The 25141-nt window shown below is 47.9% G+C and overlaps 1 protein-coding gene across 3 annotated transcripts in view; it reads left to right on the forward strand.

Annotated features, from left to right (window-relative positions):
* Window positions 1–17483, forward strand: part of NGDN (neuroguidin) — a 106865-nt gene extending 89382 nt beyond the window's left edge. For all 3 annotated transcript variants that reach the window (XM_069633955.1, XM_069633956.1, XM_069633957.1), the window contains 7 exons: window positions 13957–14041; window positions 14385–14437; window positions 14663–14771; window positions 14909–15077; window positions 16246–16402; window positions 16894–16951; window positions 17367–17483. In XM_069633955.1, the coding sequence (XP_069490056.1) occupies window positions 13957–14041; window positions 14385–14437; window positions 14663–14771; window positions 14909–15077; window positions 16246–16402; window positions 16894–16951; window positions 17367–17386 (651 nt within the window). In that variant the 3' untranslated portion in view covers window positions 17387–17483. The remainder of the gene's footprint in view (window positions 1–13956; window positions 14042–14384; window positions 14438–14662; window positions 14772–14908; window positions 15078–16245; window positions 16403–16893; window positions 16952–17366) is intronic.
* The last annotated feature ends 7658 nt before the right edge of the window (window positions 17484–25141 follow it).

Raw genomic sequence — 25141 nt, forward strand, 5'->3', positions numbered from 1 at the left:
TTTGCATGCTATGGATCCCATTTTGCATTAACGCACATGAAAAAGAGCTTTGTGAAAAGGACCAAGTTACCTGCCACTCCCGTTCTTCTGCATTAGTATCTTTCATAGATTCACATGCTGTGAATATTCACAGTCGTCAGGCTGGGAATCCTCAGTAACATAGAGGAGTTTAAATGTAAACTGAAACTTCAGTCACTATACTCTGGTCCAGTCATTTTCGTTTTGCTGCTAACAGACAATTGGAAAGGCTCCCTTGGCTCCACCCCCTGGAGGCCATCTTCACATTTTGTCATAGCACACGTAAAGGGGCAGTATGACCCAAGAGCCCATCGAGGTAGGCGGGAGGGTTGCATGTGAATCTTTGAAAGATACCAATGCTGGAGAACAGGTTACGGGTAGGTAAAGTTCCTTCTCCAGCATTAGATCTTTCATAGATTCACAAGCTGTGAATTACAAAGCAGTGCCATGCAACCATAACGGGGACAGGCAAGCTCCTTGTAGCAAACACCACAGGAGGCACTAACCTTATGCAAACAGGTTACACAGCACCACCTGGCCAACTCTGGTCTCTGCAGCAGAATCCCTGTAGACTCAGTAGAATCTAGTGAACATGTGCACCAACCTCCATGTCGCTGCCCTGCAAATGTCGAGCAGGTGAACTCCAGAAAGGAAAGTTGTTGTAGCAGCCACTGCTCTAGTAGAATGCGCCTGGGTCTGCCAGGGAGATGCTTGATGGCTTGCTGATGGCAATATGAAATGCAGGACGAATTCCATCTATCAACAGAAGACTTAGAAAGCGCTATCCGAGCCCCAGAGGGACCAACTGTCACGAAAATTTGCGAAGTCTGTCGCATAGGCAGGGTGCGAGGCACATAGTATTTTAAAGCTCACACAACGTCCAAAGCGCAAAGAATGTCCTGCTGGAGAAACTAGCTATCCCAAGAACGCTGGCAGCACAATTGGTTCATTCAGGTGAAACGTGGATGGCACCTTGGTTACAAACACTGGGTTACTGCGCACAACGTCCTTGGATTTGTGGAACGTTAAGTAGGGTCCCTTGCTGGAAAATGCCTTTGGCCCGAAGTGATGGCTACCAGGAAGGTGGTTTTACAGGATAGGAATTTGAGTCGCATCCTGTAGAGGACCACGTTGAGCTCCCAGGCTGGAGCCGGATGCTTGATCTGTGGAAAGGAATAAAAGCAGCCCTTAAGGATCTCCTTGACCCAAGAGTGCGACCGAAGTGAAGGGGGCACCAGGAGAACGGGTGTTCCTTTAAATAGCTGGCAGGTGTACTTTAATGGAGGAGTGCGCCAAACCAGCGTGCACTTGAGATAACAAATATGGCAGGATCTCACCTGGCTGAATGTTGATGGGTTATGTTGCCCTGCACCATATTTTAAACCATTTCCATTTTATGTTGTGGCAGGCAAGTGTAGAGGGGGTGTGAGCTTGCGCTACAACGTCCCTGCAGACTTGAGATAGTGGGATGGAACCAAACACTTGGAACACAGGAGCCAGGCTGTCAAGTTGATCGAGGCTGGGTCGTGGTGGAGTACCTACCCTTTGTTCCTGGACAGCAGATCATGAGGAGGATAGTCTCATCGGGGTTGCCGCAGAGAGATCTAGGAGGTCTTGAGTACCAGGACTGTCTTGGCCTGCACTGCTGTTGTCTGACGACACTTGGCACTCGCACTACCAGCAGAATCAGTGTGAAAATATTTTAGAAACTTGTTTAGCACCAGTAGATCTAAAATTGGTCTCCAACCACCATTTTCTTTCTTCCCAGGAAATATCTGGAGTAGACTCCTTTCATTCGTTCTGACTGGAGGACTCTTCAATGGCTCCCTTGGAAAGTAACAACCGTACCTCCTGTTGTAGCAGATGATTGAGCCTTTCTGCTTTTATTGATGGAGGGAGTGAGGGAGGGAGGGAGGAAAGCTGGTTGTTGAACTCAAGCGTATGGCTCTGCTGGACGACGGACAGCACCCATTCGTCTGTGATATATATATACTTTTTTTCCACTCCTGTACGAATTGCAATAGTCTTCCTCCCATTGGGGTGTGGGAGGGCTGTTTTAATGGCTTGCCCCTGGCTTGTGAGGAGCCGCGTCGGTGCTGGGTACCCCTGTACGACTGGGACTGGTTCCGGTATGGGTCCAATGTAGAGTAGAAAGGGGTCTTGTAGGATGGAGGTTGATAGGCGGGACAGTATTCTGTAAAATCCTGGCAAAATGAAACTTTCCAGAACAAAAGGACTGGCCTCTTTGTTGTTAGTTAGCGGGTTGTGTCCATATCTGTTTTGATGGTCTACAATGGTTCATAGACCTTCCCAAACAGATCAATGCTGTTGAAAGGCAGGTCAACTGCCTTTGTCTGGACCTCTGCCGGAAGTTGGTTGCTTTCAACCAGCCCTGTCACCGGAAGACAGCACCATTCCCCAGTTAGCTAAAACATGTCCGCTATGTCGATTGAGACGGATATTGTGTGGTCAAACGCCGCCTCACCTTCATGGATGATTGCTAATGCCTCCTGTCTTTTATTTTCTTGGAGAAACTCGAGAATGGGTTCCAGCTTGAACCACAACTCCCAGTCCCATCTTGCGAGTATGGCCATGACGTTGGCAGCCTTGATGGTAGTGTCAGCCATGCGGATGATCCTCTTAACGAAAGCATCCAGGCTTTTTACGTCCTTATCTGGTGTGACTGAGCAGAAGGATGAAGGGTTGGCAGAACGCTTGCGTGCCTCTGCCGAGACTACAGAGTCTGGGATTGGCTGCCTTCTTGGGCAGGTGAGTGCTTTGTCTGGGACTCTACTTCTTATCAAGCCTCTCTTTTTTTGGGAGGTGCTTTGGTAGGGTGGGTCATGGTATGGTGGACGTCTTCTCTTTTGTTGTCCAAAAGGGTTATAGCCAAGACAGACTTCCTGCGTTGCTCCTGTCTCTGGTATAGTAGGCTATCCTTCTTTTGTTCCTCTGGTGTCTGACCGAACTTCTTGGTAGCCCTGCCCATCAGGGCGTGAAAAGACCCGATTGGTGTGGAATCTCTTGAGGGGAACCTCTTTGGGTTCACCATCCACCAGGATGATGTCATCGAATTCATCTGCGTCTGTAGTGTGGACGGAACCTTGTTCGTCCTGAGGGTCATCCTCAGACTGTCAGATAGTTGTAATGGCCTTTGAAGACACTGATCCGCCCTTGTAGGATGAGGAGGAGCAGAAATTCCACTAGGCCTTGTCCTGGGTCCTGGGGCCCCTGAGGTGGAAGTGGTGCCGAAAGGTCTGGCAACCTGTGGTGCATCTCAGAAACTAGAGCTTTTAGAGTGGCAAAGCTGTCCAGAGGGATGTCTCAGGGGCAGGTGGTGGTGGACCCAGCTTTGGGATGGGAGTGAGGGGGGGTGTCATTGGCCCCTGATCTTTCGATGAAGAAAAAGGTCTACCCTGGGTGGAAGGCATGGACGGTCTTGGAGATTTCTCTGACCTCGATGGCGCAGTCTTAGTATCCAGCAGAGGCCCTGTAGAATGTGCTTTGTGCCTTCTTCCTGCTCCTCGACGACTCCTCATGCAATCTACACCTCTTACTATAGGTGGCTCACTAGGTAGTTCTACCCTGCCTGAGTGAAGCATGACCTCGTACAGAAACAGTTGAAGCCCTCCCTCCTCCTCCCACCCACTCTCTTCCCGGCATCATCGAGCCATGCTACTAACTTCCGGTGATGGTCTGAGTCTTATTTGAGAATGACGGACAGATTTCACAATCCTGGATAACATGGTGTGAGTAGAGGCAGTTATCATGGCGGTCCTCCACGAAGACATTTTTGAGGCCACATTAAGCGCAGGCCTTGAAGAAACTCTTCTTCCTGGTTTCAGTCATTGTTCTAGGCCCAACTTTGAAGAGTCACAAGGATGCAATACCGTAGGCGGGAAGAACCGTAGACTGGCTCGATTCCACAAGTAACCGTCCCCGGGTCGAGGATAATTGGATCGGTCGCCAAAAAAGTCCAGCTGGATTATTTTTTTGTAGGTGTTTTATTACATAGAGTGCTTTTCCGAGGACTCCCAACACGAAACGTAGTAAAAAAAATCAGATTTCCTGCAGGGGTGGGGCTAAGGGAGCTTTTCCTATTGGCTGCGGGCATTATCGCTAGACTAGAGCACTAAAGTTTCAGTTTAAATTTTAACCGCTCTGTTACCGAGAATTCCCAGCCTGAAGACGGGGACTCTTCACAGCATGTGAATCTATGAAAGATCCAATGCTAGAGAATTCATCTTTTTCCTCAGTTCCATGTAACAGTGACAAAGATCGGTGTCTGAAAAAGTGCTCATCCTACTGGGAGTCCAACTTTAACCATACAGAGTCGCTACTGTGACTTATCAGCAAAACGTGTCATTGTGGACTACCTATAAAAAGGTGGACTGTACAAATGCCGGAATGTCGCTAGTAAAGTACAAGCATTCAGTCCAATTTCCCAAATGCAAAGACCATCAAAAGCAAATTGGCCCTTGCATCGTATTACACCACTACTTAACAACACTTATATTAGGTAGCTGACTTCAATGCTACAGTTAGTGTGTCTTCTGAAGTAGTGTAAGCTAAGGTTACATTTGCAGTGTGATTGACTTTGTATTAGGGAAATAGTTCATTTGATTTGACTTCAACTTCTTAAAGGTAGTAACATTGACTCGTTCATTTACAAGTGTAGTATATATTGTGATAAATCTGATGTCATCACTTCTTCCCCATGTGGCCAGGGGATGGCAGTCCCTACCTGATGCATCATTGGAAGAGACATAGTTTCCCCTTTACCTTTTAGGGATACCCTCTCCATTATACAGGCCTTGATGGCATATTGTACTGATCCCCTTCAACCATCTAAAAGACCTTTTGGTAACACCTTCCAGTACTCTACACATACACCAAGAACTGCATACAACTCCCATACTTCTAGAAATACTGGGACGCAGAGGACGAATGGAGTAATGCAGATAACCCGGGACAAGAAGCGCCAGATACGCTCTAGTGGTTGTGAGGATATGATAGGTGTCGGACATTTAAAAGCTTTACCCAGCATGGAGTGGCTGAATTCTGCCTGGAAAAGCAAAGCCCTCTGTGTTGACTGAGGGACTGGGAGGATGTCAAGACGACCGTGGAGCCGGCAGGCAGGAGGGAGAGCACTGCAGGAGCCAGTTAACCGTGCTTCGAGGGAGGGATGGGTGGAGGGAGGCAGGGAGGTAGGAAGGGAAGGAAGAAGAAAGAAGAAACGTCCTAGTGGACATGGGAACCTATTAGCTACCTGACCGTCACCCAAACACAGTGCGAGAGCCCAGAGGAAAGCGTTGGCCGCAAAGGGCGTGGAAACTGTTTGGTGAAGCCAAGGAACCTGCGAGGTGGAGGCGGGATATCAGAGTGCTGCCTCTAGTCTACCACGAGGGGACCGAAGGACACCACAAGAAACCAGTGAGTGCTAGAAGGGTAGAATGGGGCGCCTGGGTGCTATGGCAAAGCTGCCACAGAACGACAAACATTTATGAAGTGAAAGAGAAAGGAATATGAAATCCAATAATACCCAAAAAGGGTTTTCAGAACAAATGTGAGAGAAAAGCAAGGATCAAAAGCCTTGGTAAGAGAGTAAACAGGGCAAAAGCAAGTCTGCACTCTAAGGAAAATTCATGCCCTTGTGGGTTTGCAGTGTCTTGAAGAAGAAAACTGGGAAAGGGAGTTGTCCCCTGGAACTGTGACCTTTATCCATTGGGAACTTTTGTGTTGGAGTCATATATTTCTTTTGAACTTGAATGTTTGGGCACTTACAAGGCCAAAGATATCCTTCACATAATGGAGTTGTTTTGTAGAATGTGACGGCAAGGATAGGATTTCGGACGCAGGACATTTTGCTTTGGACATCTTGCCACTGGACAGACCTTTTAGTTTTAGTTGAGTTAGGGAAATACCTCCTAGAGTAGGGATAGTGAGGCCTTTTCCAACCCCCTTTTTATTTTGAATAAAGGTTTATAGCCCAAACCAGGAGCTCATTGTCTGCATCTCATTTCTGGCTCTTCACAATATATGTATATATTGCTCCCCCCCCCTCTTGCCTCCCCTCCCACCCCCATTCTGCTCTCGCACCAAAACTATTGTCAACTATGCTCTGTCACTCGCGCACACACACAGCCAAATTGGTACCACGGTCTCAATCCCAACACCATACCTTCACTTTCTTCAAATGTGCCAAAAGTCTCTTCAAAGTCCACTTCCACATACTGCACCTTTCCCTCTGGTCTTCTTTTTGGTCTTTTTCCAACTACACCTCTTTGCAGTCGGATTCTGTTGGCTTTTTATAGCCCTCCCCTGCTTGCCTAGAAGGTTCTCTGCTGCTGCTTCCCTGGACCGATCTCTAGCTTAAGCTATGCCCAACTCCTTTCATCGCCTCCCCTTATGGGCTGGGTTTTACCCAGGACGTCTCCATGAAGCCCTTTTAGCCCTGCACATTTCCTCTCAGCCATCCATGCAGTCACTGGGGTAGTTTGTTTTCGGATTCTTCCTGTGTCAAGTGAGTTAATGTGCTCAAACGCTTTGGGGAGTGTTCCCTAGTCTCCCCTCTGGCTGCGTTCATGCTCTGCTGGTTCCAGCTCCGTTGCTCTTGTTCCTCTGTAGCATGCCTGGGCAACCTCTAGTAGGTGTTTGGTCTCCCGTTTAGCTCCTGAATGGGGACACTTCGTCCATTTTTCATTCAGTACATTCCTCCTGTTTCAGGCTGGCTGTTGTCCATTGGACCCAGCTACATTATGGTACTTGTCATTTTTTGGATGGTGCTGCCTCACAGAAACCACCTGAAGGAGACCTGGCCAGGGCAGAAGCTGATGGGCATCTGGACAGGGAAAGGGGTACCAATACGTATTCCTGTCTCCACACATTCTGTGCGGCCTGGTACTGGGGGTCCATTCAACTCCCTCCTACTCCCTTTAAGGTATGGCTGGCTCTTATATTGCCCTGGTAGGCTGCCTATCACCGGTTGAGGGGATTCTCTGGTCCTCTCTGACTGGGCCATATCCTTGACCCTGCCACATTATAATCATTGATACATTTATGTAGTAACAGTTGTATCTCACATTTAGGGCCTTGGTGTATTATTTGAAATTATACACAACAAGTCAGTGATTAATGCCTTTGTGATGCTGGAAAGGACTTTTGGAGGCACAGGGCTTCCTAGACCTTGTCCTACCACTTCTCTGTGTGTGTTTTCTGTTTCTGCCACTGAGGTCCAGCCTGGACCTCTGGCAGTGCTTCATGGTTTCCTATTGGTGAACAACACCCATGGGAAACCCTTATGACACCCATGGGTGGGTGTACACCCTTAAGCCCCTTTCTGTGGGTTTTTGGGCACCCGTGTGTTGCACACAGAGCAGGGTATGGACTGGTTGCAGTTACATGCTGGCTAGGCAGTGGCTCTGAGAGTCCTCCATTTTTGTGACACCCAGGCCCTGCCATAGGAATCAATGGTTTCCTGAACAAGGGCAAGATGTCACCTGGTTTCTATTGCCTTTTACCTTGTTTACCAAAGTCCTGGGAAGCCCTGCCTCTGTCCCTTTCCTCCTGGCTGGCTGTTGGTTGGAAATGCCATATATGGCCCTGGGCCGCCTCCCGTCAGACTGACTGGAACCTTCCCAGGGGCTATGTGTTGTGCGTACACCCTCGGTGTGGGACCTGTATGAATAGTCTGAAGTGAACTCCCATTCTGTGTTGTGGTTGTCTGGGTGTGGTGTGGGTGACAGTGCCTGAGACAGCCCTGACTGAAACAGAGGCGACTGCAGTGTAGTGTGCTGAAAGGCTGGGTGCTTACCCCAATCCACATTTCGTTATGGATGTCTGGGTGGAGTGAATGGATTGAATGCATGCGAGCCAGATTGCCTGCCTATCTGCATGAATGCACTCATGAATGATTGGCTGCTGAGTCTGGCTCAGCCTAAGTGAGTGGGAACCAAATGTCTATAACTTGGGACCTCGCTCACCAATTTGTTCAGAAGCAAATCTTGAAACTGATGTTCAGAAGCTGAAATCGAAGCTGAAGCAAGAAGAAGCTGTTCCCTGGAGCCCGGCAGGAGGAGAAGTCTTCTGTTCCATTTTCTTTACGTAATCCGAAAGCTTCTGTGTTCTTCGTAGGACTGATCCAAGAGTACCTGTATAGGAGACCTCTTCCCAAGCTATGAGGGACTATCGTGCACCTGCTATTCTTCAGCCGAAGTACCCTGGAAGCCAGTCTCCTGTGCCTACCGTCCGGATAAGGGGTCTTCGTGAGTCAGAAGAGAAGTGCTTGGACATCTGGAGTCGAAGTCCAGTTGGCACCCAAGGTCCAGAAGAGTGTTTGTGACCGCTGGAAGCCGGGTTGCATCCTGAAGAGGTGGGTACCCTGGCATAGGGCTGCTTGACACCTCGAGCTGCGGGTTCCACCTGATGAAGGAATACTTCAAGGACATCCCTGACACATCTGACCACCTTTTTCCACTGAAGAAGATTCCAGTACGCTGTGTGCAGAGGAAGGTCTGCCGGTGGGTTTCCCACCACCATAATCCAAAGAAGATGTCCCTCCCAGCCTTGGTGAAGGTCCGTAGTGCAGTTCAGTGGTCGGGTCCAGGTCGCCAGAAGCCATCCAGAGCTCTGTGCTGTGGCATCAAGACCGAAGATCCGAAAGTCGGTAAACTGCTAAATCCTGAAACCCTCCACCTACTTCTGCCACTGCACGCGCCACCACCGAGAGGCATCCAAGGTCCCCAGGGGTCTTATCTTCAGCAAGGCCTTTTCAGAGTCCACAGCAAATTTCACCTTCCTAGGGCTTCCACGAGCGAAGAAACAGTCGAAAGGAGACGACCGTGAAGACTGAAACGGCTGCCTTTTTGGTTCCTCTTTTTCTTTTGGTCTCTGCATCCCAGCGACTCCTTCTTGCAAAGGGGGTCCATCTGTCGGGGGTCCCGTTGAGTGAAGCCAAGAAACCCTGCCACTTTGCCTGCCAAGTTACCAAAGATACTATGACGAGGAAGAGCATCTCCCAGGGGGGGAGTCCAGGGGTCCTAGAGTCATCTTGGATCATATTCTCCTCTGGCATCTCGTGTAAATTGGGTGGTAGAACCTGTAGAAAGAAAGCAGAGCATTATTGACATTTTTTTGACTCGGCTGTAAGGTACTCCCTAACCTTTCCATTACAGTTTGCCCAGGTGGGGGATCCTCACACAGTATTACTATTTGAGTCTCATGAAAGTATACTCCCTATGTTCTCCAACTAACCTTCCTTTCTTCCTTGATCAATGAAAGTACACCTTACTTAAGAATTCCATTGCCTATTTTAAACTGTCAGAAGTTGCTGCATTCTTACTGAGTTTACATCTAGAGTGGTAGCACATAGAGTGTGTATATAGTTTTCATTATTTTGAATAAAACTGCCCGAGTACAAAGTGTTATTATTTATATGTATATATTTTACTAAACCTTATTTATATAAAGAAGCTGTGCTATCACTCAACATAGTATGTGGACATTCCTTGGTGGGGGCTTGGGGATTCACTGTACTAAAGAACCAGCCTGCATCGCCTGCTGAGTGCTTAAGCCTGAGTTGCTCGTCCAAACTACCGGTTTTTCTTCATTATTCCATCCATGGCCATATGCGGGTGCAGACTGCATCCCCGGAACCACGTTGCTCGAGTTGGAGAATCGATTTTCCAACATGCTTTCTGGTAAGCCCAGCCGGGCTGTGTCTTTGGTTACTACTTATCCAGGATGGACCACACTGCAACATCAACACAGACCACAGGGGCTTCTCTAAACCTAGTTTTACTAGTGACGACCACACTGCAACCCCAGCTCATCCCATTGGGCCTATTTGCAACTTTAATGATGACCGCCGCAATCATAGGCACTGGAGTGCCTTGGTAGCCCGCCTGCTCTCCAACTTGATTGGCCACCTCCTTGTAGCTAAAGGCCAATCCAGGGAGCCGGCAGGCATCGCTGGCCCCTTGACAAAGTCCCACGGCTAAGGCCCCTGTCTGAGCCTGTCTGAAGTTGGAGGGAGCACCTCTCCCTTTAGCTACTCGGCAACACTCTACAAGATTTCATACTGATTTTTTGAGCACAAACAGAATCTTGCTTTTAAATTGCCCTGGTAAGCAAACGTGGATCTCACTGGTCCACCCTCTTTCCTTGGACACTGTGCCTGCTCAAATTGCTGCCTGCTCCTTTTCCTACATGCCTAATCTGCAACTTCAAATTCTCTGCACCTACAGTACTATGAATTTTGATGTTCATTATACTGACGACTTCTCTACTGCTTTCTTAATGCCCTGCTTTAAAAAGAAAAAAATTAAAACACATGTTTTATAACTTTTTATCCGCTGGTGTGCTTCCAGCTGTGCATCCACCTTTCTGTACTGCCTTTGAGTGCTTTTGGCTAAAATCGAAATTAGGGGTGCTACCAATTTGCCAGTTATATGTAAAACAGGGCATTTCCAGCATGATCACTGATTTCTGTATGTTTGGCTGCCTAGTGTGATTCTACCGTTGCATAGTGCTTCTGACCCCTCACCCCCTTACTATCCTCAGGCCCCACCTACATCCCCATCTCGTTTCTGCCCCCATGGTGCTCTCCGTCGCCCCTATCTTTTCTAACTGCTTCTCCATCTCCTTCCCTCCCTCTCAGGTCTGGAAGGGAATAAAACACTCCTGAGTTACCCTGTGCCCCCCTCATAAATCTTTTAAAGGGGTCAACCAGCTTCACTTAGCTACCCTCAATTCCCGCTCTGCTATTAAACACTCTACATCTCACTTCCTTGAAGACCTTGACGTCCTTGGTCTCACAGAGACGTGGTTAAGGCCAGCTCCATCACTGCTTTTGAGACACTTCTCCATTAGGGCTACACAATCGTGTCCAATCCCAGGAATTCCCAGCCTGCTTGTGGAGTGGTTCTAATCTTCCATGAGTGGGTTCCTGCTTCCATCATCCCCACACTTACTCATCCTTTGGAAGCCTTGTCTGCAGGCTGTCTCTCACCTTCCTTCTCTCTTACACTCGCTGCCATCTGCAGGCCCCCCCAGACCATCCTCCATCTTCTCCGAATGGGCCTACCTGTCCTCCTCTCCTCTTGCCCTAAACCTATTTTCCTTGGGGACTTCAACATCCATCTCGACTCTCTTGATGTGTCCACTGTTCTCTTCCGCAACCTCTGCAACACTTTCCCTCTCTATCCTTCCCTCTGGCCCAACCCCCAACACACCTTGGATGCTCCCATCTCAACAAACATTCCTCTTTCTAACCCTCCTACTACCACTCTCTTCTCACCTTGACCTTCCCTCTCACTGGACTCCTCCACCTGCACTGCCAGTCTCCTTCTCCGTCATTCGCCTGATGAAGCGTGTGTCAGTCGCAGCATTTGCCTCTTCCTTGATCCCGCCTCTGCCCCCTTCATTAGACTCTCCTTCTAACTCTGTTCTAGCTGACATCAATCTCTATCTCTAAAACCCTGGACATCCTTGCCACCATCATGACTAACTGCATGAAGCCTGCCTCCAAATGCAACTCTTGGTATGACTCGGAGAACTTGGCCACTTTGAAACAAAAATGCAAAGCTGCAGAGCGGAGGTGGCAGGCATCTAGCTCATCCTCTGACAAACTGCTCCAAGAAGAAGGTTCATGTCCAAGCCCGGATCTCTTGAGCCACCGATAACACGGCTGAACTCTTTAAAATCTGCAAGGGACTTGCCCAACCCTACCACAGTCTCCTCCTCCCTCCCAGGCCCTCTGCTCTGCACTGGCCACCCACTTTTCCTCCAAAGCCCTGGGCATCCTGTCCTCTCTATCACCTGCTCCTCCCCCGTGATCCCCTTTTTCTCCCACTGCCCTTGGCCCCCCTCCCCCTCCTATTTCTCTCCTATTACACCAGATGAGAGTTGTCCGCTCTATGAAAGTCTCCTCTAAACAGGCCTTCCCCTGCTCCTCCAGAACCATCAAGGACAACATCGCCTCTCGCTCCAGTCTTGGCTGACCTCTGCAAGCACTCATTTTGCCACTGGCTTCTTCCATGAACCCCTCAAGCACTCTTGGGCACCCTCACATAAAAAAGCTGTCGTCTGACCCTTCTTGCCCGGCTAACTATCGCCCTATCTCTATCTTCCCAACTCATGGAGAAGTTGGTCATCCCCAAACTCACCCTCCACACCAAAATGACTGGCTGCCTCCACAACACCAGTCCGATTGTAGGGCTGCCAGAGGCACGGAAACCTCTCTCCTGAACACCCGTGAAGACCTACTCTCCAACCTGGACTATAACACTCCCTCTGTTCTGCTCATCCTCGATCTCTCTTCTGCTTTCAACACAGCCAACCATTCCATCCTCCTAAACCGTCTCCAAGATACCCTAGGCATCGCAGACTGGGCACTGGCATGGCTGACCTTCCTTTCAAACAGACCTTCCCAAGTGCAAATGGGCCCTTTTCTCTCCTCCACCTAACTCTACCTGTGGCATCCCTCAGGGCTCTATCCTATCACCTTGGCCCTTCAGTTTCTACCTAGCCCCTCTGGCCCACCTGATCTCCACTTTCTCCCCTCACTTCCAGTGTTACGCAGTTGACGCACATCTCTCTTCCAAGCTGCCTTCCTCTACTTCCTCCCTCATAGCAGACTCCTTCACTGCTATTCAGGCATGGCGCTCTGCCAATGTTCTCTGCCTTAATGCCAGTTTGACCGAGATCCTTCTCATTGGGATGCCTAATCCGTGTCTCCCCCCTCTGGCCTGACTCCCTGGGTCCTCTCCCCTCACCCGCTTGTGAGGCAAAAAACCTTGGGATCATCTTTGACTTCTCTCTCTCTCTTTCTCTCCACACATCACAGACCTTACCAAGAATTCCAACTTTCAGCTGCACCTCCTCACAAGCATTCTACCTTTCCTCAACTTCCCCCAGAAGCTCAACATCTCCAGAGACCTGGTTCTCTCTAAGCTGGACTACTGCAACAGCCTCTTCCTCAATCTGCCTCTTTCCTCCCTTCGCCCCCTTCAACTAATCCAGAATAGTACTGTGTGACTTATCCTTGGCCTCAAGCCTAGGGACTGCATCTCCCCAGCCATAAAATCACTCAACTGGCTCCCGGTGGCTGCAAGGATCGAATTAAAGACCCCTTGCATCATCCACAAGGCTGTCTGGGGCTTGGGACCTCTACATCCAGCTCTCCCTCCCTAAATACCTCCTGGCCAGAGTCCTTCGGTCCTCTGGTTCTAACTCTCTGCAAGTCAAACGTTAGCATAGAGTGTGAGGTAGATCCCTTTCCTCGGCTGGTTCCTCCGATCGAAACAGCTTCCCTGCCGCCCCCCCCCCCCAGACTTGAGCTGGATCCTAGGTTCCGGTAACTTCTCAAAACTCCTCTTCGTTCCCTCTCCCCCTCCCTCTGCCACTGTGACCGGGGCCTGGTCCCTTCAGAGTCATACAGGGGCCAGACCACGCCATATCAGTCCCCCCTAGCATCCCTTGCCAGCACTGCCGTCAGGCTCCTTTTCCTGGACTAGCCCAACCTGGTCGGTCTTGTCCACCGCACTCAACCTCCCCCCACCCCCCTTCCCCTGGCACTTACCCACCCCCACCCTTGTGGGCACCACACTCCGGCACTTCTCCCTCTACCCCTCCCCCCTGCACTTACCACCTTGTCATGCACTTGCACGATAGGATTGTAACAAGGCCAATATAATTGTTGTTCTACTTTTGTTCCCGTTGTCTCCCCACCCCCTTCCACCTCCCACCTTGTCTTGTGGTGCCTGGAAACACTTGAGTATAGGTGCCATATAAATGTCTAATAAATATAGAGAACCTTGGCTGGTGTGCTCTGTGCCTTTGTCCCACCCATAGAGGGCAGAAGTACAAATACCCAGCTCCAGTCTTTACAGCCTTATTAAAATGTGTGATCCTTCCTCATTGCCCACCCTCTCATTGCAGGTTCTGGAAAAGATGCGACCAACGGAGCAGAAGCTTAAATACCAGATTGATAAGCTAGTGCGAGCAGCTGTCACCGGCAGTGTGGGTGAGCAAGCATAGTTAAAGATTAGAAGTCGTAATGTGTCTGTTCTGTAGCCTGGAATGTAACCGCTGTTTCTGCGCTCATGTGGTTCAGTGTATAAACTGTCACTGTTGTGAGCTGTGATCAGTCGGCTCAGTAGAGAGTGTGCATGATCCAGGGTCTCTCATGAGCAGGAGGGGCATACAGAGCAGGGGTTGCTTAGGAAAGACTGCATTGCTGATGGGAAGAGCAGGAAATGCAATGTTAGGGGCAGGGGAGTTCAGCAGAGACAATTCAATTTCAGGCAGCAACAGCTAAGCATATTCAAACGTATGGCCAATTACTTGTTTGGTTTTTCTCTTCTCAGGGGAGAACGACCCTCTGCGATTCAGGCCAAATCCTGATAATATGATGAGCAAGGTAAGAAACTCTAACCCGGAGAAAGGATGAATCCGTGGTGGCATTCTCTAGTATCTAGCCACACTAGGTGGCTGCCAAAGGTTACACTTACAGAGGGTACCAGATTGCCCCAACAATGTGAAAATGTGTACCAGTTACCCGTGCAATGATGGTGACCAGAATGTCCCTGTGGGTTGGAAGAGCTCGAGGGCCTATGTACTGATCTGGTCTTATTTGTTTTCTCAGGTCAGTGAATCGGACGAAGATGATGAAGCCATTACCAAGGAATCTGGGAAAAAGTCCTCAGGGAAATTCCGAAAATATGTCCCTCCGCGACTGGCTCCAGTGCATTATGGTATGTTCTGACCCACCCCCAAGCAGCAAGAAAAATGACTAAACTATTCTGTCAAAATGTGGTGTGAGCAAAGGGGGCCGTGGTGGGTAGGGCCAATGCGCCCATCCCTTTGACCATCTCTCATGTGATTCTGCCAGATGACACAGAGGTGGAGCGTGAGAAAAAGGTGCTTGATCGTGCTAAGAAGCGGGCTCTGAGCAGCTCTGTGATCCGGGAACTTCAGGAGCAGTACTCTGAGGCACCTGAGGAGATCCGTGAGGGACGTGGCTACCACATGATGCGGCAAGGCAAGGAGGACCTGCACAGGTGAGTGAGTGAGTGAGAGAGCAGGGTTTAGGTAGTGAGTCCGCAGGAGAGTGAAGGAGCCAGATCAGGAATTGGGGTAACACTGTTAAGAGGGGGGCGCTTGACTGAAGGGGCTTTGGGCAAGTAAGGGCGGTCAACATGAGTGGAGCCTGTTGGAATAGCTGCTCATGGGGAAAGAGGGGGAGGCAGGACTGACATAAACGAGCGTGGCTGCCACAGAAAGGCTGTGTATGGTCAGTTCTGCACAGGTGAGTGAGGAAGCAGGAAATGTAGTTGGCAATAGTTGTAGAAGTTAGTGAGATTGGGGAGCTGCTTAGGTAATGAGACGAGAGTCACGTAGTTGAGCTGCTCGGGTGATGAGAAGAGAGACACTGTAGTTGAGTGTTGGACTCTGGGTGCAGTAAATGGAGAAGGGCAGGTGGGGAAATTAGATGCACAGTACGATTGGTGCATAGATGGAATTTTCTGTGTATTCGGATCATCAATTATTCCAGAACTCCATTTCTTCTCCCAGTTTTCTCCTTCTGTGACTGTTTATTTTCATGCATCCATTTTGTTTATATTGAACTTAGTTTCTCTCCCTTCCCTTAATCTCCCATTCCCTTTCCTCATTTTTTTATCTTCCCTGTTCAGTCTCTTCTTTCCCTCTCACCATACTTGTGCCGCTTTGTCCTCTTCTTGCAGACCTTTCCCCTCTGTACCCTCTACTTCTTCCCCTTTTGCAGCCTCTATTCTGACCAAGCCACATCCTACACATTGACGTTTGTCCCCACACACTTTGCCCCACCTTACACTTTGACCATTGTCACATCGTGTTTTGGACCTATCCCTTTGATCATTGTCCCTCCCTGTTGATCTTTGCCCATGGCTCCCTTGTCCCACCCTACTGTGTTTTACCTACTCATCCCCATCCTTTTTGCCCCAGTGACTTTAGCCCCCCCCTACTTTGTCGGACTTGACCTTCCCTATCTCGGTGGCCTTGTACCTTCCACATTCCTGGAGGCCTTGTACCTTCCATGTTCCTGGAGACCTTGCCCTTTCTCTACTCGTAGAAAGACCTATGCCTTCTCTTTCCTTCTTTGTTGTTTTTGTCCCTATTTCATTAACTTGTACCCTTTACCCTTTGACTCTCATTTGTCTTTACCCTGTGGTCGTTGCCTTTATATAGAACACACTATGAGGAATCTATGATGGTTCGTCTAAACCTGACCAGAAAAGAGAAGGCTCAGAAGAAGCGTGCTATGTCCATGACCTCACAGCTGCACTCATTGACACACTTCAGGGACATCAGTGTGCTAACCGGAGGGGCTGAGGGCCCTGGCGAGGTAAGTGGTCGTTTCTTGGAAGTATTTGTCACTAGTGGCATTTTAAAGGGCCCTGGTAAAGTGGGGGTCTCTGAGGAGAGACAGAGGTGTGCAGATCTGTGTAACCTATGTGATGGAGGGTGGGTTTGGTCTGCTGAGTTGAGGGATTGTGGCTGGTGATTGGCATGGTCCCTAATCGGCCCAGCGCAATGATAGTGGCTTCAAGGGGATCCATAAATCTGGTGGGATGGGAAAGGAACAGCAGGGGTGCTAGAGGCGGAAGGTTCTAGTGTGGGGAACGGCTGCAGGCTATTCTATGAGTTAAGGGATCAAGGTGATTGGGAGGTGAGTGGATGGTGGGAGCTGAGAAGCCTACTGAAATGATATGGATAACAGTGGGCTGGGGGGCAAGTGTGTGTGTGGGCTTGTGTTGATGCGTCTTACTGGTTATGTGCCTGCCCACAGGGCTCCACTTGCTCATCTTCTGGCTCACTCCCTTGGGTTTGTTTCAGGACTTTGTGCCATCCGCAAAGAAGCATAAAAAGACCCCCCGGAGAGGAAAGAAAAAAGGTAGGACCCTTCTTCTTATCCCCATCCAGTGAGTCACTGCCTCCCACAGCACTCCCCTAAGTTCTCAAGTCACTATGAAGGGCCCACCTCTCCTCACCAATATTGTACTGCAAATCCAGCACCCTGCCACATCTGTCTCACTGATTTCGCCCACCCCCCACCAAACCTCCTTCCACAACCCCATCAGTGAGTTCTCCCTCCCTCTAAAACCCACCATTGGCTGCAACCATCAGTGCTCCCTGGCCTTTCCTTTTGGTTGCACGGCTCGCTAACACCTCTCTAAAGCCCCACTCCTCCTTGAATTCACCAGTCACTGCACTCTACCCTCTCTTCTCTTGAGTCCCCTTCTCGCTGTGCTGTGTATTTTTCTCCCCATTTGACACTAATGTGTGTTTCTCTATTCTTGTATCTGCAGGTTTCCGTAAGCGAAAATGATCATTTTCTGTCCAGTCTACTTTTCCTTCCAAGATGTTCTTTCTGCAGAACAAGATTGTATGCTATGGTTTAATAAAATAAAGTTCTGGAAAATGAAGTAAGCAATTTGGAAACCTGTTCTATTACACATTTTTCAAGGTTTCAGGTTTGAGACCTACTACCCTTCGACAATGGGGGTGGCAATCAGCAATCATGGGAGGGCAAACCTGACCGTTCAGTGCTTATTTGATCACGATCAGCGGAGACTGGTCGACCAGGAAGGTACAGCCTCAGGGTGGGGTTGGCTCTCCAGTTCGCTCTCTGTTCATACAAGACCACGGCCAGGCTTCTAAGGAACCAGCGGTTCTCATCTGCTCCTGGAATTCAAGAGGCCAAAATTCCTTTTTAAACGCGGACATCAATGTTATTTTTAAGAGAGCAGATCTAATCATTCTCCAAGAGACGTGGCTAAAGTGATACTCCCTCGTTCGATGGATATACCACGATTTGCCACCACACTAAGCAGGGCACTAAAGGGCGGCCAGTGGGGGGGACTGTTGATGCTAGTTAAAATCGCTAGCGGATGGCGCCTCCTCCTTTTGAAAACCCTAGGGGAGGGCCTCCTGATCTCTAAAAAGTCATGGACACCAGCTATGGTGAAGCTGCCCAGACTCTCCTAATCAATATTTATTCTTATCCTTTGACACACAATCCATTTTGCTGAATGAGATCGAAAGCACCCTGTATGAATGGCCAAAAGAGTGGGGTGGCCCCATCATTCTTGAAGTAGACTTTAATTGTGACTGTGCAGTCACAGCAGATGAGTTTGTGGAGCTTGAAGTGAGGGAAACCAACAGCCTATTCGAAGGGACATCTAGAAGGACAAACATGGGGATGGAGTGGTCCCTTTTTCTGTCAAGATGGGGCTTTACCCAAACTAATTTGATCTGGGACAAGGCGCCTGAAGATATTCCAACATGGGCCAACTCTTTCACCTCATCAACAATGTTATGTTATGTTAAAGGTACTTGTATAGCGCACTGTCACCAACGGAATTGGTCCCCAAGCGCTCCGGCGGATCTGCAAACAAGGAGGGAGCAGGTAGGGGTAGTCGGGTGGAGCGGGAGTAGGAGAATGGGAGAGGTGGTGTGCTATTGGCGGCCTCAGATCAGTATACACCGAGTGCTGGGCTTTGGTGCAAGTATCAGATCGAGCGAGACCTTGTGTGCTGTTTGTGTTGTTGATGCGGTGTGGTAAAGTGCATGCAGATTGCTGTGAGAGAAATGGTTGTGTGAGTTGTATGTGGGTTGAGTATGCAGAGATTTGAAGGTTGGGTTAGTGGGGTCTGTATCCTGATTCTGATACTTCTGGTTTCGTTTGAGCTGTATCTCTGTGGGTGGGGTTGTTGCTGATTCCTTATAGGCCATCTCGCTGTGGTGTGTGATGGTGCGGCGTGGATCCAGCTGTATCCTAGTGAGTATTTGTATGGAGTGATAGGTATGTTTGAACCTTTCCTTCGGGTCTGGAACTGAGGTTGGTATTACCTATTCTCTAGTTATCTATTGTGGCGGTTGTCTGTTGGAGCTTGGAAAGGTTCAGGATCAGTGTGCTGTTGATGAGGCGTCCTAGTGCTTCCGTCTTGGTCATCCTGTGTATTCAGTTGTTAGTTTCCTCCTATCATGACTATCTTTCAGTTAGAAATTCAAAATAGGGAATGCCTTACTGCCACAGGTCCTTCAGGCTAAATATAAAGGAACAACAAAAAATTAACCCGGGCGAAATGAAATCAGAACATCTGTTACAATACACAATACCAAAACTTATCAAAAAATATATTTTTATTTATATGTATTTTACACAAATCCTTATTGTGCTCAACATCCACATTTATAAACCACCATTCATTTCATCATTCATTCACACTCTCACTATACATGTCAATATTCCACAGTGTTACTCTACTCTAACCACCTAGAAACATATATATTTACATACATTTCAACACTTCTTTGTAGTTTCAGTAAGTGTTAATACACAAAACAAATAGCATCCTGCTTATTTGATATAACTCAGCATATGTTTCGGTTGTCACACAGTGGGCCCCTAATTTGGGCCAGTTGATATAAGCGACCTTCTTCAGGAGACGGATGGTTCAGTTGCAACCACTCCAAAATGTCAATAAGGTGGGGGATGTCATCAAACATCAATCTACAAATAAACAATATACAAAACATCAGAATGCAGATCTCTTATTTATGTAGACACAGATATATCTTGTGTGTATATCTCAATTTATGTATATAAAAATTGGCACTCACCTCCACATAAAATGATGGAGTCGCGTGTCAAAGGTGGACTTAATCCTGCAGTGGTAGTAGATTACTCTCACCTATAGTGCAACGGAAGAGAGGGACAAGGCATCTCAATCGGCCGCCCTTATGAACCTGGTGAAAACATCTCAGCATTGTATTTTATGATAAGGACACTCTGTCCTACCTGATAGGAAGTTCAAGTATGGGGGTGTCTTGCATATCTGTCAATAAATCCAAAGAGGAAAAATCCCCCATCGTGCCTGGAATACAACACAGAGGGTGTATACATCAGCCTCTTTATTTCAAAAAGTCACTTAAGATGGTAAAAAAAAAACACCTATCCGTCACTTCACCTCGTGTATCCGAGTCCAGATGTGTTGTATTCTGGTTCCCCAGTTTTGTTTTCTTCACACCCTCTATGATGATTCCTGTTCAATGTACCTGCAAGGATACATAGAGCGAAACATCATTTTCCTATACGTCCCTGGCTCAGTGCAATCCCACACGTTTTTTCTGGGCGACCAGAGACCCCAATATTGATGTCTTGCTCACTGGCAGCACCTTAGTGGTGTTATAGGGATATTCTTTATTAGAATCATATTATGTCACCCTCCTAGACCTGTTTAGGGGTCAGTATTCAATCATACCATGGATCACTCTAGACTCCCCTCATATCATGAGGCCAGCTGCCCATGTAGGACATACACTGTGATTTTCCTCGGACTCGGAGTTCTACCTATGGTGCTACTCGCATTGTTGGTAGCCGTAATTGTGCCCACTCTAATGTGCTCAAAGTATGTCACATTTAAATGTGTTTAAATCCATGTAAACGGTGACCACAGCCTGTACGCATCCTGCCTTTGTGCACGTGTCACATGCTCACTCATTGTGCACTCTAGATAGAGAGTGATGGCCTATCCCTCGCTCCCTGTCTGTTTCAAAGTAAATAAACATACACACTTTCTTTCTATCTTTCTTTCTCTCTTTCTTTCTTTCTCTCTTTCTTTCTTTCTCTCTTTCTTTCTTTCTCTCTTTCTTTCTTTTCTTTCTTTCTTCGTGTGGAGAGGCCCTACTGAATCTCTGTTGGCCTTCCACGTGTGGATAAATTCACGTGATCCCCCATATCAAGTTCACAATGGAATGTAATAAAGTGAGTGCAAGTTTTCTGGATTTAGTGATCCAAAAGAAAGAAGACCATTTGGAAACGGGAAAAGTACCGACAAGAACACACTCCTTCATTACTCTAGTTTCCATCCGGTTGGTTTAAAATCAAATCTACCATATGGACAATTCCTTTGTATAAGGAGGAATTGTACACAAAAAACCGAATGTATGAAACATTCTGTGAAACTGAAGGACAGACTAATTGACAGAGGGTATCAAAGAAGCTGGTTAAACAGCATTATAAAGCCCCATACCTGAACTTCCTATCAGGTAAAACAGAGTGTCCTTATCATAAAATACAATGCTGAGATGTTTTCACCAGGTTTATAAGGGCGGCCGATTGAGATGCCTTGTCCCTCTCTTCCGTTGCAGTATAGGTGCAGATTAATCTACCACCACTGCAGGATTAAGTCCACCTTTGACACGCGACTCCATCATTTTATGTGGAGGTGAGTGCCAATTTGTATATACATACATTGAGATATACACACAAGATATATCTGTGTCTACATAAATAAGAGATCTGAATTCTGATGTTTTGTATATTGTTTATTTGTAGATTGATGTTTGATGACATCCCCCACCTTATTGACATTTTGGAGTGGTTGCAACTGAACCATCCGTCTCCTGAAGAAAGTTGCTTATATAAACTGGCCCAAATTAGGGACCCACTGTGTGACGACCGAAACATAGGTTGAGTTATATCAAATAAGCAGGATGCTATTTGTTTTTGTGTATTAACACTTACTGAAACTACAAATAAGTGTTGACATGTATGTAAATATATGTTTCTAGGTGGTTACAGTACCTCAAGTGTGGAATATTGACATGTATAGTGAGAGTGTAAATGAATGATGGAATGAATGGTGGTTTATAAATGTGGATGTTGAGCACAATAAGGATTTGTGTAAAATACATATAAATATATATTTTTTGACAAGTTTTGGTATTGTCTATTGTAACAGACGTTCTGATCTCATTTCACCCATTTTTTTTTTTTGTTCTATCATCTTTCAGTTAGTCCTTCGGTTTTCCTTGGGGTGACTTCCTTAAGAGCTATTGTTTGGTTATTATGTGTGTGTGTGATGGCGCATTGTGCTTCCCGCTGTATCTTGATGAGCATTGTGTAATGTGAATGCGTATTCTGTTTCTCACCCTCTGGTTCGGAGCTAATGGATGGGAGTTCCCTATTCCCTTACTATCTGCCGTGACTAGGTCTGTTGTGAATGGCTATGGTTTGGGGCGAGGGTGCTATTGATTGGTCGTCCGGGTGTTTCCGTCTTCGTCTTGCTATGTGTTTGGTCTTTTGGGTCCTATTACAGCTGTCTCTTGGTTAGTCGTCTGGTATGTCGTGGACTACATAGACTACATATTTACAAAAAACATTGACGTGGCAAAGCTCAGAGGAGTGACCACGCCCTACTCATGTTGTTGGTACTCGTAGCAACCACTCTGGATAAGCTGGAATCCATGGGCAGTAGACCAATTGTAATCACGGGGGGGAGGAGGGGGTAGAATGGCCCAATGTAGCTCCAGTGTGACTAACCACAAAAATGAGCGCTCTCGGTGGTGGTACAAACTCAGTGGTGAAGATAGAAGGGGGTAGCTGCGCCAGATGCTTTTCCCCATTCTACTTAGCAAACTGGGTAGCTGAGTGCCCTTGGTCAGCGGGAGATCGTTCACTCCCACCCTATCTACCAAGTGCTGCCCTTTTGATAGTGAAGTTGCAGAAAGAAAACGCTTCCTACCAAGAGAAATGAGGTCAGTCGGAAAACTTCACACTAACAGCAAGGTAGTCTGCATCAAGGCATTTGGTCTAGACACAGGAAAACAACCAGGGCTTGCTGACAAAGCCCGTGAGGAAAGATACCTGTGGTATTGTGGAAACTGAACTTCAAGAACAGGTTGCAGTCTCCACTTACCCCGGGTGTGGCTGAGGAAGACAGAGTTAGTTTTCTTAAGGGCAAGTTTAGCAGGGGAGGGGAAGAGTTCAGGGGGAGCCATCTGCAGGGTCCCCTAATCCTGTCTGCAACACCAAATTTGACGGAGGTCCTGGAACTAATTATCGCCAATCTTAACTCACGGGCAAGTGGCCCAGACGGGGTGATGAACAAGGTCCTGAAGAATAATCCTCCACTCTGGGCTGACATTCTGGGACATCTATTTTAGCAAATAGCTAGGCATGGCAAGTGCTCGGATTCTTAGCATAGCTCAATTTTGATCACAATCTTTAAAAAAGGAGAGCGGGCACTCCCGATGAGTTCCGATCTCACTGATTGATACATCTTCCAAGGTATTTGCCACTATGGTGTTGCGGTCCTGGGAAGAGGCTACCAACTGCCTACACCCACACCAAACTGGGTTCAGGAGGGATGTGGGAACCCTGCAGAGTGGGCTAGTCCTTCATGCCTGTCTCTCGGAAGTCAACATTAAGGGACCGACATATGATATGATGGGTTGTTTCTAAGCGCGGACCCGGGGATCGAACGTTTGTTGCTCAGTGTCATCTTGCTTCCAAGGCGAGCACGTTGCCCCTGAGCTATCCTCCCGGCTGTACTTCGCAGCCATAGACTTATCAGCAGCCTTTGACAACGTGGATTTTCCACATTTATGGAAAAAGCTGGCTAGTCGGGGTATTTATCCAAGCCTTCTGGCCATGATGCAGATGTTCTACTTCCACAACACATGTAAAGTAAGGTTAAATAGCAGATGAGATCTCTCCAGAGCCGCCTCTGTCACAAGGAGTGCGACATGGGTGTGTGGTTGCTCTCACACTCCTTAACATGTACCTAACAGATCTCTGGGAGGAACCCAAAACCTGCGGAGGATTAGCCCCAAAGTGGGTAGACCACAAGTGGGTTGTATCGCCTATGCGGACGACGTAGTACTGATCGACTATATGCCGGCGGGCTGGTTAGGGAGGATAGCTCAGTGGCAAGGCACAGGTCTTGGGGCTTCCAACCTCAGTCCCAGTAAATCTAATCAGACTAGAATTGGGGTTGGTGTCATGGTGGGCACAAGTGATGACGCGCTGTCTCTCAATGTACTTTAGATTGGCGAGAGCGGGACACCCACATATCGACCACTATTTGAAAAACGCTATGGGCAAGGGATTCAATCCATTTTTTTTTTCACATAAATTTAGGAAGAGCTGCAAGGCTTTCATGGGACAGGATAACAGACCTTCAAGACCTGGGCCACCTAAAGAGAGATGCGGGTCAGGAAGCCTGGTATTGGCCCCTGAGAGAGCTTAGGCTATACATAAAAAGAATTCCCCTCAATCGAGCATCGAGATTGGTACTTCAAATTTAGATTGGACTGTCTGCCCACTCTGGACGTGGTAGGGCCCAAACGGGGGATGCCACTGGAGCTCAGATGATGCAGATTGTGTGGTGGGGATGTGGAGTCGCTGCACCATCTGGTGTTTCCTCGGGGTATTGAAGGAGAGAATCATTCCTTTCACCCCCTTTATTAATTCCTCGGCAGGTCTCCTAGCGTCTGACCTATGGCATAGACTAAAAACTACCGCCCACCTATCCCTTACTCTGGCTCTGGTAAAGTTCTTGATCTCCATCTTCTCAAGCCTGGAGAAGCTGACGGAAGGGGCCCTCTTGGAGGCAGAGCCATTGCTTGACATGGGGTGGATCCCGATTTATCTGGAGGGCCAGGCGCGGGAGCAGAGTTGTTGAAGGGCAGGGATGTGGAGCACCTTTCCCAAAGTCAGTGAGAATAGCAAGAGTGAGCAACACACAGACAAACACGGGATTATGTGGGTGGTGTGGGAAACTCCAGAGATGTCGATTTATGAGTTGTGTATTGTTTCTCCTATCTGCTTGTTAATCATATGAATTAGAAATGTTATCTGTGATAGCATGTTTGTTATGTTGAGTTTTTAGAATAATTTATGAAAGTAACCTTGTGTGCTAAAAATATTTTCTTTTTTATTAAAAAAAAGGTATTAATTCACGAAGATGCCAAAGCTTCACAAATTAGCAGGTGTGGGTCATATTCTCTAGGACAAACATTTTAGTGATCCATCCCTCCACCTTTTCGTTTTTACTCCACAGCTGTGGGCTGAGATCCCAATGCTAGCTTCCTTGCCGTGTCACCGTAACTGAACAGTCCGCGTCGGGGCCCCATTCACTCTTTCTCGCCAGGGCTTACGCCACTAGGACTGCAAAACGTTGTCAGTATTCAGAATAGAGAATGTTCCACCTAAACTCGGTAACTGTTCGGTTGGATCTCTCACCAAATCCAGCATAAAGAATTCTGTGCAGCGATAGATGGTGTAATTCCTAAA

This window comes from Ambystoma mexicanum, chromosome 13, assembly GCF_040938575.1.
Source record: "Ambystoma mexicanum isolate Mex_15411 chromosome 13, UKY_AmexF1_1, whole genome shotgun sequence".
Lineage (NCBI taxonomy): Eukaryota > Metazoa > Chordata > Amphibia > Caudata > Ambystomatidae > Ambystoma > Ambystoma mexicanum.